The 13,288-nt window shown below is 37.4% G+C and overlaps 1 protein-coding gene across 1 annotated transcript in view; it reads left to right on the top strand.

Moving 5' to 3' along the window:
- Positions 1-13,288, top strand: part of RYR3 (ryanodine receptor 3) — a 210,802-nt gene that overhangs the window by 121,222 nt on the left and 76,292 nt on the right. The window contains exons 41-48 of the mRNA XM_014941650.1: positions 2,466-2,598; positions 3,614-3,717; positions 4,935-5,070; positions 8,270-8,450; positions 8,911-9,016; positions 10,210-10,330; positions 11,457-11,626; positions 12,305-12,525. Of these exons, the coding sequence (XP_014797136.1) occupies positions 2,466-2,598; positions 3,614-3,717; positions 4,935-5,070; positions 8,270-8,450; positions 8,911-9,016; positions 10,210-10,330; positions 11,457-11,626; positions 12,305-12,525 (1,172 nt within the window). The remainder of the gene's footprint in view (positions 1-2,465; positions 2,599-3,613; positions 3,718-4,934; positions 5,071-8,269; positions 8,451-8,910; positions 9,017-10,209; positions 10,331-11,456; positions 11,627-12,304; positions 12,526-13,288) is intronic.

A 13,288-nucleotide genomic window follows, 5' to 3' on the forward strand; every position in this document is an offset into this window, starting at 1 on the left:
AACAACCCCAACTGTCTCAGCCTGTCCTTATAGGTGAGGTGCTTCAGCCCTCTGATCATCTTTGTGGCCCTCCTCTGGACCTTCTCCAACAGATCCATGTCCTTCCTGTGCTGAGGACTCCAGAGCTGAATGCAGTACTCCAGGTGGGGGCTCACCAGAGCAGAGTAGAGAGGCAGAATCACCTCCCTCAACTTGCTGGCCATGCTTCTTTTGATGCAGCCTAGGATACAGTTGGCTTTCTGGGCTGCCAGCACACATTGCTGGCTCATGTTGAGCTTCTCATCAACCAACACCTCCAAGTCCCTGTATTTGTGCTTGGATTTCACTAACCCAGGTGCAGCACCTTGCACTTGGCCTTGTTGAACTTTGTGAGGTTTGCACGGGCCCACCTCTCAAGCCTGTCCAGGTCCTTCTGGATAGCATCCCTTTCCTCCAATATGTCAACCACACCACACAGCTGGGTGTCATTGGCAAACTTGCTGAGGATGCACTCAATCCCACTGTCCATGTCACCAACAAAGATGTTAAACAGCACCAGTCCCAGTACCAATCCCTGAGGAACTCCATCATTTGTCTCCACTTGGACATTGAGCCATTGACTGCAACTCTTTGAGTGTGACCATCCATCCAATTCCTTATCCGTTGAGTGGTCCATCCACCAAAGCCATGTCTCCCCAGTTTAGAGACAAGGATGTCATGCAGAACAGTGTCAAATAGTTCGCAAAAGTCCAGGTGGATGACATCAGTTGCTCTTCCATTGTCCACCAATGCTGTAACCTCATCATAGAAGGCCACCAATTTTGTCAGACACTATTTGCCTTTAGTGAAGCCATGTTGGCTTTCACCAGTCACCTCCTTATTTTCCATGTGCCTTAGCATGGTTTCCAGCAGGATCTGCTCTGTGATCTTGCGGGGCACAGAGGTGAGACTGACTGGCCTGTAGTTCCTTGGTTCTTCCTTTTTGTCCTTCTTAAAAATGGGGGTTCCCCCCTTTTCGAGTCAGTGGGAAGTTCACCGGACTGTCAGGACTTCTCAAACATGATGAATAATGGCTTGCCAGCTTCACCTGCCAGTTCCCTCAGGACCTGCAGATGCATCTCATCAGGTCCCATGGATTTGTGCACCTTCAGGTTCCTCAGATGGTCTCAAACGTTATCTTCTACTGTGGGCAGTTCTTCATTCTCCCAGTCCCTGTCGTTGCCTTCTGCGACTTGCCATTTGCTGTCTGTTGATCTTCTGCTGGCATGCTTAACTTCTAATCTGGTAGAGAAGTCTCATTTGAAAGGTTCTTTACCCTAGGTAGAACTACTAGGCTGTAATCTGGAAAAGGTAGACGTTTGTGCATGCTGCGAACCTTTCACTCTGCCAGGTGTAGTATTCTTCTGAATAAAAAGGAGTAGGGCCAGAAACAGTGAGCATGCCTTGGTCAGCTATGGTTTTATATACTCATTTGAAATTCAAAAGGTTTATCTAGTGAGTCCCTTCTATATAGTTCAAGTATAATGGTGGCATCAAGCACTAGAACACTGCTTTTCTTGCTCTCGCACAACTTGCTGACAGCTAGATTGTTAGTATGTTTCCTTTTATTTTCTCTTTCCAGCTTCATGGACATTTCTTTCTGTTCAGTGTTATAGCTTCAAGAGATGGAATGAGCCACCGTGCAGTGTAGTCTTTGGTTTAGGAATTGGTTTTCCTAGGTTGTGGCAGCAGATGGTTTAAGATAGATCTCCAGCTTCTGGGATTAAGTGATTTCATCATGAAGCTGTATTGAGACACGTAGTGTCTCAAGTGTTATAACAAGTGTTATAGCTCACACTTCCCTGAAGGAACGGTGAGAAGGTAAAAAATTGTCAGTTCAAGCTGAAGAAAATTTATGCCAGGCTTTTTTTCCAGCTGTGCTGTTTATAAATGAGTCAGAAATAGATGAGGAGATCTACGGAATATGGTATGGCTGAAGGTATCTCAGTACCTTGGAAGTACTTTGCTAGTACTGGCTAACAGAATCCTGGAAAAGTACTTCATTGGTGAAATGTGTTTCCCAGAAAATACTTGGGCAAGCTCTCAGCATTTCTATCACAGTAAGGTTTTAGTGAGTATCATTCTGCTGTGACCTAATATGTGGGGTTGAGCTTGTTATCGTAATGCTGCTAAGACAGAGTTTTTGTATAATTGCATTTGCTAGTCAGCAAATTGCTTTGATGAGAATGATTCCTCCATTTTTTTCCCCTTATGTATTCCCTGTAGTCCTCTGCAAAATGTTTTTCAACATTTTAAACCTTATGGCCTAATGAATGCAAAAGTTAAAGGGAAATGTGGGTCCTTTCTTAAGTGAGAAGCAAAGCAGCTGCCAGCTGCTTATCACCTTGGTAACTTCACTATACTTTCCTTGTTAGGAGTGAAGGGAGAAGAATTGGGACAGATTGGTAATTAACATATTTCACTGCTTTGTCAACTTTCTTCTTCAGCACATCGTTTTTCCTAAGATGGTGGCAAGCTGTTGTCGATTCCTGTGCTACTTCTGTCGAATTAGTCGTCAAAACCAAAAGGCCATGTTTGAGCATCTTAGTTACTTACTGGAAAACAGCAGCGTTGGACTGGGTATGGCATGTGGCTGTAATAGCTAAAAGCAAGACCAAGAGGATCTGTGATACCACAAGACTAGTATCTAATTTCTATAGCAAGTTGAAGCGTGTGATAAAGCCTCCCTGATGCTTAAACCACTTTGTGGTTTCACCTCTAACTCATATGGGTTTTTTTCCATTTTCCTTTCATCCTTATGTGGCTGTGAATAGTATTAGAAAGAGAATAGCCTAAATCTATGTTTTTAAGTACCTTGAAAAATTTAGGATTGAATCCATACAGTTTGACTTTTTTTCCACTCAAAATAGTTGTGATTGGAAATCTAAGATTAAATTAACCCTTTATGGTGCTTGCCTGTTTCATTTGGTTTCATTTCAATTCCGTCTGAAGTTTAGTCCACTGATACGTATTTCATATTTTTCTTTGGAATACTGAACATATGTTTTTTTAAGGGTTTATGTGTTAGATTTTGTAACACAAGGGAATTTTTCTTGGCTAGATAGATGGCTATATTAATAAGGTATAGCAAGGCAACATAGTGTGTGATTTCACAGTGCTTTAGCTGTTCATGGTGACCATTTCTATGTCTGCATTTGCCCATATTAAGCACAGAAAATGGGATAAGACTAAGAGAAAGAAAACACTGAAGCTTGAGAATGTATCTTATAGCTGAATATAGGCACATTTTAAAATCTTGAATTGGTAGGGTTGTGCAGAATTAGGTAACCTGTTGCTCTGCTAAAGAAATAGCATAATATTTCTCTTATTTGCTATGTTATTAATACTGATTTCTTCATCTTCATTTAAAACCAGTGTAGTTGACTATGTTTATAGATATGGATGTCAAGTCAGAAAAAAAATCAGCATTTAGTTTAGTGTTACTCAAAACAGGTAACTGTGTTCTTGATTGAAGAACAGCCATACAACTTATTAATATATTTATGTTCTAGATTTCAGTGTGATTGCTGCCCTCTGCTGCATGGCTGTGATTACTGCAAACTGAATTTAATTATTGTATATTAACTTTCTGCAGCATTTCCTTCAATGAGAGGTTCGACACCACTAGATGTTGCAGCAGCCTCTGTAATGGACAACAATGAGCTTGCACTAGCATTGGAGGAACCAGATCTCGATAAGGTAACTGATCACTCTGACCTGTTCACCTATTTATTAAATAGTGTACTTGTGCTAGAAGGTAAAAGGGCAAGTTTGGTCATAGCAATTTTTGGATATGATCTCCTCAGAAATATTTCCTTTAGGGATGTGTTGTCTCAAGGTAAGATGAACTGAGCAATATTTTCCCTGATTATGCTTTACCCTTAGGGAGAATTGCAGCAACAGAGGTTTATTTCTATCTTCAGCATCCTTTCACTATTGTTATAAGGTAGAAAGGATGACAAGCAAAAAGGTGTGAAACCGGTGAAAGGCATATCAAGAAACCTTGTTAGGGGAGGAGCAAATTTGAGAATTAAGAGGAGAATGTGAAGAAAGGAAGCTGGTCTTTTGGCTTATGTAAGTCATAGAGATTGATGAGGATGGAGGTAAGAGCTAAGAGAATGGAAGAGCAGGTATTTCAAGAAGGGAAGTCAGAAGAGGATTTTAAGGGTAGTTCAGTAGGACTCAGGACTCAGTTAATTCGCGATGGTTAGGAATAAAGGGAAATGCGAGGAGAGGCGGGATGAACTAGAAATGGTGGGTAAAAGGATTAAAAAAATGGCATGAAAGTTCTCTGTATGCCCGGGAAGGAAAACAGATGGAAGATGGGTACACAGAAGAGGAGGCAAGCAAGGAAAGGAAGTGATACGTGCTGGCACAGCATTGGGAAACAGAGAACAGAAGGCGGGTTTTAATATAAATGGAGGAGAACTGTGAAGTACCTAAATGGTATCTTAGCACAGGGAAAGCCTCTGTGCAGTATGGGAGACTCCTGTGATGAGAGTAGAACCGGTTGTGGGGGTGTTTGTGATCAGCATATGCTGTGGGAGAGGAAAAGTTGGGAAATGGAAATACATGGATGTATGATGCAGATAGCTAGGAGAAGACAGAGACAAGAATATGAATGGGAATGGTGTGAGAGAGCACAGGAATATCCTGATTAGATAAAGGTAACATTGAGAATAACTGTCTATTTTGTATCACCTGCAAAATTGCTGAGAATGCACTCTTTCATTAATGAAGATATTAAGCAGTATTGGCCCTAGCATCAGCCCTTGGGATACACCACTATTGACTGGAATGCCTGGTATATAAAAACCCTGTTAAAAGAAATTACTATGTTCATTTTCTTTCTAAAACACTTAGTTTTATAAATGTGTTTCTAAACACATGAATAAATGATTGCTTCTGTATTGTAGGTTGTTACTTACCTGGCGGGTTGTGGCCTGCAGAGTTGTCCAGTATTGCTGGCTAAAGGATATCCAGACATTGGATGGAATCCAATAGAGGGTGAACGTTACCTGTCTTTCTTAAGATTTGCAGTTTTTGTTAACAGTAAGTGTAATTCCTTGGCATGCAAATTCCATCAAAGGTTTCCTTAAAATTACTTTTCTAACCATAAAAATATGTTAATGGCTAAAGAGAGGTTAATGCATACTGTTCTAATTACAAATACAATATTATTGGTATATGGTACTTATTGTAATTTTTTGGATCTTCATACTTGCATTTTTTCCTTACTCATTTTGCAACTTGCATAATTTGGTAGAGTAACCTGTTAAAGTTGCCAATGATACTAGGATTTCATTCAGTAAGTAAACTGGTATTTACATATAACACATAAGCTGGTTATAAACATAAACAGTGAGCACTGATTTTAGACCTTTCTTGGCCACTGAGAGATTAAAGGTTTGTAATTAAGCATTACAAAACACAAATTTCCAATAGGTCACATGTTTAAATAGTTCTGAGGGATCAGTGTTTGTAAAGTACCCTGTCAGTGTAACTTAAATCTGATGTCTTAAAAAAAGAAAAAATCTTCTGTTTTGATAACTATCTTATACTTGCTTCTGTGGGCAATTTCCTTTTGTCTATGAAACAAAGATGCTAAAGTCATATTTAGATTATCTGAATGCCACTAAACAAAAAACATACTCCATGTGGATTTTTTTCGTCAAACCAGTAATTTAGATTAGAGATTAGGTAAGATCAAAAAACTTGTCTGTTCAACACCTATCTGGTTTGCCAATATGGAAGGTGTTTTAAAGAATGGCTAGTGACAGCCAGAAGGGAAATAATTTTCAGCAGTCTAATTTTTAGATTTTGGCTGTTCTATTCACATACTATGTGTCTGAAATTAGCAAATAATACCTGAAACAGAAACAGTAAACATACTTTTCAGTTCAGTAAACATACCTGAAGTATGTTCGTTAGTTGATAAGCCTGTAGCTATTGAGAGCTGCCAAACTAAAATGACAAACTGCTATGATGTAAGAAATGTAGAACAAGTTATCATTGTTTCCATTGTTGATTTTATAAAAAACATTAACAGGTCTCTGTATAATTAGATGAAGATAACTTCAATCTTACTTGTGATACAGTGATACAGTATGAAGAGTAAACTTTGCTGGATGGACTGCTAGTCAATAGAATTAAGTTTTAGTTTCAAGTGTTTCAGCTGCTTTTTTTTCTGAAAAACAGTTATGGTTGGGGTTTTGAAGTTTCTCATTATGACAGTTTTGGAGACAGCACTTTTGAAAATTTGATTACTAATTTCTCTGTGTCCTCTGCTTGAGAGGACAATTACAAATATAAATTAGTAAAATATTTGGGTTGTTGAGATAAAAGCAACAAACATTCATGTGAACACATGAATTAATTTTGATCCTGGCCCATGAACCCTGAAGTTATGAAGAATAACTTGTTTCTTCAAGCAAAATTCTTTGTTAACTGGGCTTGTGTGGTGAATTAGAGTAGGCTGCAAGATACTAAAGCTAAAGAAATTTGGCTTCCCATCAGAAGGGTTATGGAAAATAAATGTACATACAGAAAAGATCAGAATAAGATTCTAGTGGAAAATGCTGTGTACAAGAAATTTAAAATTGAAAATGTAAACTAATTAATTCTTGATAAAATTCTATTTACTTCAGTAGAGCAACATTAAAGATAATTTGGTCCTCTGTGCTTTAAGTAAGTTTCTTTCCTTCACATTCTAAATCAAAACTACCTGCAAAGGGCTTTTGCTGATATGTGCTTCCTTTTAAAAATCTTCACTTAGAAGTTTTTAACCAAATGAAACTGAAATTGTTGACTTTAACATTTAAAATCCTCCTTTTCCCTTGCAGTATGAAAATAAGGTGAATGAAAGGGATAAAGAAAGAAAGAATGAATCTGTGTAAAGTCAGTAGCTAGGGTATAGAACCACAGAATCATTTTGGTTGGAAAAGATTTTTAAGATCATTGAGTCCAACTGTAAACCTAATGCTGATGCTGCCAAGTCTGGCACTAAACAACGTCCCTAAGTGCCATGTCTCCATGTCTTAAATATCTCCAGGGATGGTGACTGAACCACTTCCCTGGGCAGCCTCTTCAGTGCTTGATAGTGAAGAATTTTTTCCTAATACCAAATCTGAACCTCCCCTGGTGCAGCTTGAGGCTGTTTTCTCTCATCCTAAGTTCCGTATTAAGATCATACCAGTGTTTTAAGTGGGAAAAGTACAAGACTGACATGTTTAAAGTGTTTAGCTGCTCCTTCTAGAACCAGTCTCCCAATTATCTCACCTACCCATTGCCTTCTGTTGACTTGGACTTCCTGGTAGTATCACTGCTGCTCTCAGCTAAACCAGAGTTTCTAATCCTACTTTTTTGGTGGCTGCTAAAGCTGCAACATTCCGTTTAATATAAACTTGCTACTTGCATCTCTGTGCTGCTTTAGTATTGTAGCTTTTTCTATAGCTGTAGCTATTTCTAAACAGGTGCATTTAACCATAAGCTGAGCTTTTGACTCAATTATTATTCCTGACATGCTTACACGTGCCACTAACGGCAATTCACGAAGAGGTTGGTTACATACAAGGAGTTCATTTATATGAAGGTTCTTTTCCCTAATGAGTTTTATTCAGCAAGCATCTAGATGATAACCTGTCTTCCTGTCCTGAATTTATACAATAGCAACACCCGCTCTTTTCCCTTTTCAAATACACATATATTTTTCCACACAGAGCTGTTATAAAGGGGGTTGTTTCAAGCAAGCGATGACCTTTAAAACTGATTTTAATGTGATTTTTGTGTATAGAAAAGTTGAAGTATTCAATTTCAGGCTTTAAATAGCAAGGAGATGAGTTGTCAAACCTTCCTACTATTTTCTCCCTGTCCTGCAGAAGATGGGAGAGAGCAAGAGGCTGCAAGGGTTGGCTGGAGTCAAAACTTCCTTCCCACCCTGTCCAGTTACACACTTCTTGCCTCTTGGGCTATTAGCTTTTATACCAGAGAGGGCAGACTTTGCCATTAAAAGCAAATTAACTCTCTGAAGTGAGCCTTTCTAGAATGAATGTAGTAAATCTCTTGCAAGGCAAGTCTACCACTGTCACTTTTATATTTGATAAAGCACATCCAATTCTGCCAACTTGATATAGTTGTTTTTTTAAAAAAATAAGTATGAGGATTTGTTTTATATTTTGTAAAATTTAGGAGAAAATGCAGTTATCTTCTGACTTGTCAGGAGAAAGTATGTATAGTGCTTTTTTGTCCTCAGGTGAAAGTGTTGAGGAAAACGCAAGTGTTGTTGTCAAGCTCCTTATTCGACGGCCAGAGTGCTTTGGACCAGACCTTAGGGGAGAAGGAGGAAATGGTTTGTTGGCAGCTATGCAGGAAGCTATCAGGATCTCAGAGAACCCTGCTCGTGACCTTCCCTCCCAGGCATATAAAAGAGAAGGGTAAGTAAATGTAAATGCTTGTTTGGCAAATGGTGATTTAATAGCTGGTTTAATCGTGCTTGCAATACCTAGATAATAGGCCCCGTTGTGTAAGGCATTATATATAGAGAGCGTTAGAGATTTGCACCCACAAGCAGTTGTCATATGGAATTCATAAAGCATGAGCTAGATAAAAGTGGAATAAAAGTTATGAAAGAGAAGAAGCCTGAAGGACAACTCAAAGGAGACGGCTGTTGTTGAGTGAAGCTAAGGTAAAGTGAAAGACAAATATAGAAGTCTCATGTGAAGTCAGTTATTACTGTTTAATTGCATGCTTACTCTAGGGAAAAAAACCTGGTAATCTGGAGCCACAGGAAATTAGTATGTCTGATTAATAGTTTCTGGATCACGGATCTAGCTCCAGAGGAGAGCTGTAAACTTATATTAGCAAAAATGCTCACTGGTATTGTTTACCTTTCAGTGATGATGAAGAGGAGGAAGAGGAGATTGTGCACATGGGCAATGCCATCATGTCATTTTACTCAGCTCTCATAGATTTGCTTGGACGTTGTGCACCAGAAATGCATGTAAGTTCATTTTGTCACTTGCTCAGAAAATGTAGGAGATTCGTAAACAGAACTGTACATGTCTAACTAAACTATTTTCTCTTCAAAGGCTTCTTCCCTTCAGAAGGTGGACTTTATTAAATCCACTGTATCTAGACAGATGTGTTCCCTGCAGGCTGTTTATAAAGAATCATGTTCTTTTGATTCCTTATGCTTTTTTATTTATCTAAAATTTTGACAATTTTTATATGACTATGGAATCAAAGCAAAGATGAACTACTAGTGTTTCACATTTATACTACCAATGAAATTTCTGAAACTGGCCCCTTACTGTTCTCTGGAAAGCCATAAAAATCATTTTTATAAGAATGTGATACAGAGCTGCTTTTGTGTGCCCTGTTGAAATACGGTATCTACACCACATGAATACATGGAAAAATATGTAAAATAACTGTTTTGACTGTAATACCTGTAACAGCCACATGCAAGATGTGGTTTAGTTAGATTGGCTTTTGCTTATCAGTATTTAAAATTCTTAAGGAGCATAAATCCGGCTGAAAATGCAGTATGTATCTCAATACAAGAAGGAGCAAGAAATTTGTCTTGTAGTCTCCGTACTTATGATTACCAAAGCTATTAACTTTATTAGCTGTAAAGCTGTATGTAGCTGTCTGTAGCTGATAGTACTTTCATGTTAAGAAAGTTACTAGAAGAGATTTTCAGAGACAGAGGTTGTGGATACCTAATTTCTTTTAGAAGTTGAAAGGAATTGGTCACCTCATTAATGCCTTTTGAAATTTTTACTGCATAGAAATAATAGAAAAATGCATAGATGTATCAGACAGGTTTGCGTCTGTTCATAGTATAAAGAGGCAAGCTCAAAACCTGGCACTGTAGGTTCTGTAAGTAACATGAATCTTTCAGAAATTTTCAGTTTCATCACTTCATCAGATTGGTTTAGGAATCTTATCCATGCCAGGGGGTGTGTGTTATTGGGAATTTATAATACTGTGAAATTATTGATATGATATCAAAGTTAGGACAGATTCAAAAGTAGGATCAGCTGAAAATTGGCAACTGCATTAGAGTGCTAGGATAAATTGAATTTCTCCACATTTTGTCCAGTGTTTGAAAAAAAATAATATTAATTTTCAGGAAATAGTTCTTACATCCCTTAGTACTAAATTTCTTAATTGATAAACTTTTTCTAACAGCTTATTCAAAGTGGAAAAGGGGAAGCTATTCGAATCAGGTCAATCCTTCGATCTCTGGTGCCTACTGAAGATTTGGTTGGGATTATAAGTATACCACTAAAGCTGTCAACAGTTAACAAAGGTAACTTCAATACTTTTATTAGAGCAGTTCATCTTTTTATAAAAATCTTATGGCACAAAAGCCTTCAGGTGAAAAATAGAGCAGTTTTGTTAGAGTTGAGTACAAACAGAGCACTGTTCTTCAGATTTTAATTAGATACGTATAAATTAGAGCTGCTCTCTCTCCTATGGAGCAGAGAATATAAGAACATAAGAAATACTTTACAGTTTTACACTAATGGACCATCCATCCCAGTACTTCGTCTCCAGCAGGGGCTGTAGAGGTTCCACTGCTAGTGGAACTAGCAGCCTTCTTAACATTACCTCGGGAAGGGAAGTTAGAGAAGACTCTTGACTATTCAACCTCTTCACTCTGAAACTCAAAAATAATGCAAATTCAGAGTTCAGAGTGCAGAGTTGTATTGATGATGGTCTTCTTACTTGCTATGCAACTGTTGATTCTTTCCTAGAAGCGGTCAGTGTGGTTATTCAGGGTGGATTTATTTCCACAAAATAACTTCCAAGATAATCGTACAAACTGACATTTTCTATAGACATAAACTTAACAGAAGATGAGGTTTTTATGGCATATAAACTCTATGTTTGCTATTAATTTCTAAAAAATCCCTACCAGTCTGTCATTTTCTTCTGGGGCAAAATATCTTTATTCTACTTCCCTTTCTGTTGTCTGTTCTGTTTCACAAGAATTGTCTGCCCCCCTTTACAGTCAGAAATGGTTTGTCTGATACACAGTTAACTTCTGTTATTGTTGTCTTTCCCTTGGATTCTGTGTTCTTTCTAGTCTAGTTTACATGAGAGAAAAGATAAAATTCTAAACCTTCTTTTTCTTCACAGTTACTATATATCTTAATCACTTATCTTTAATTTTACCATATAAACATTCTTCATAATAGTAATGAAACAAGTAGAAAGAGTGAAAGTTTAATAAATTGCAAAATAATAGGGCTTTTTTAAATAATAAAAAATTTGTGTTCTTTTTCAGCATACAGGAAAACTGAACAGGAATATAATTTTCATTAAAAATGTGATTTTACACATTAAATGTAATTATAGTGCCTTTCATTGTCTTGCTGTTTTTTGTTTTATCATTTATTGACTATTAAAAATTGCATTATATATTTGTGTAGATGGCACAGTAAATGAGCCAGACATGTCTGCAAGTTTCTGTCCTGATCATAAAGCACCCATGGTACTCTTCTTGGACCGTGTCTATGGTATTAAGGACCAAAGCTTCCTCCTTCACCTGCTGGAAGTTGGATTTTTACCAGATTTAAGAGCCTCTGCCTCTTTGGATACAGTAAGTATTTTGCTGTGGAGTTTAGATGCAGTGGCTGGATATAGTCTCTGTAAGTGTTAGAAACAGAATTCCAAGTCAAAACAGCATTTTTATTTATTTTTTTTAAAGAGTAATATAGGCTCACTATCAACACAAACAGTAATAATTCAGTTACTAATAATTTTTAGTGCTTAAGTCTGATCATAAGCATTCAGTACCACCTTATAAACCAACAGTGTAATGTAGTTTAAAAACTTTTAATACAGGCTTACATTAATTATACAGTAAGTACATTGGATATACTGTAATAAGCCTAATGATTACTTTAGTTTCATGTCTGGCTCCAAGAATTACACTGAAAATTCATATAAGTGTAGGTATGAAGAAATAAAGTGAAATGAAAAGGGCTACTTAATGCTTCTTGTTTTTTCCTAGCCTATTTAAAGAAAGAAGTTGTGTATTGTTCTTTGCTTCTACTGGTTCAGGGTGCAGTGGGGCAAAAGATAGGAGATAAGTGGATGACTTGGATTTTCTCAAGTTCAAAAAAAATTGGTTTTATCCTCAGGTGTATACTGGAAATATTACGTTAGCGCCCAGCTGCTAAGGCGACTTGAGCATTTCATTACTATGTTTTATAAACTTCATATTTAGTAACCTTTATTCCATATGATACTAACAATCATTTCCTACTTCATACAGGTTTCTCTAAGTACCACAGAGGCAGCTCTCGCACTAAATAGATATATTTGCACAGCTGTGTTTCCATTACTCAAAAGATGCGCTCCCCTCTTTTCTGGAACAGAGCACCACGCCTCTCTGGTTGACTCCATGCTTCACACAATATATCGGTTATCCAAGGGACGTTCCCTTACCAAAGCGCAAAGAGACACTATTGAAGAATGCCTGCTCGCTATTTGCCAGTATGTATGATACCTGTGTGCAAATTCATTTCTTTTGTGCAGTATATATATTTTAATAATTTCTTTCTTTATATATAGTGTACAACTAATTTATTCTTGCATTAAATAAATTACCAGAGTGCACAATAGGATTGGTTTTTTTCCTAAGAGAAAATAGATTTCATTTTTCCATTCTGGGTACTGCATTATACAAGCTGTCATGTTGATATGAGCTTTGTGATGGTACAGGATAAATGCTGATTATTTGTAAAAACAAACCCCCAGTAATTTCCAAAAATGTTCTGGCAAGTCTGACAGTCCGTGTGTGTTGGGGATTTAAGGGATCAACACGTTTATATTTCTGATTGTGTTTGAAGAACCTCGGCCATAGTTTAAAAAAAAAAAAACCTACCCCCCATTCTCCAAATCCTAAAACTGATCCTAAACCTGAACTGAGCACTGAAGTTATATCAGAAATTGAAATGTAGATTTGCCAACTGAATCATAGTTCTTGATCTTTGAGATAAACTGTAGTGCTACTTGCCTGTGCAGTGCACTGTGAAATTAGTAACGCAGTGTGCATTTTCCATTTGTGCGTAGTGCTGGACACCTGCCAAAAAGAGGGTATAGTAGAAATGGAAAAGATTTGGAAAACCTAATGAGGGATCAAGATAAGAAATAACTTCGCTCCTTTGGAACAGCTTAGTTGACCAGCAATCTTCAGCTTGAAAAAGTGATGACAGAGGGGGGAGATATGAAAGGAGCATTTTTACATTGATTTTGA

Source organism: Calidris pugnax, unplaced genomic scaffold (assembly GCF_001431845.1).
Source record: "Calidris pugnax isolate Ruff unplaced genomic scaffold, ASM143184v1 scaffold56, whole genome shotgun sequence".
NCBI classification, from domain to species: Eukaryota; Metazoa; Chordata; class Aves; order Charadriiformes; family Scolopacidae; genus Calidris; species Calidris pugnax.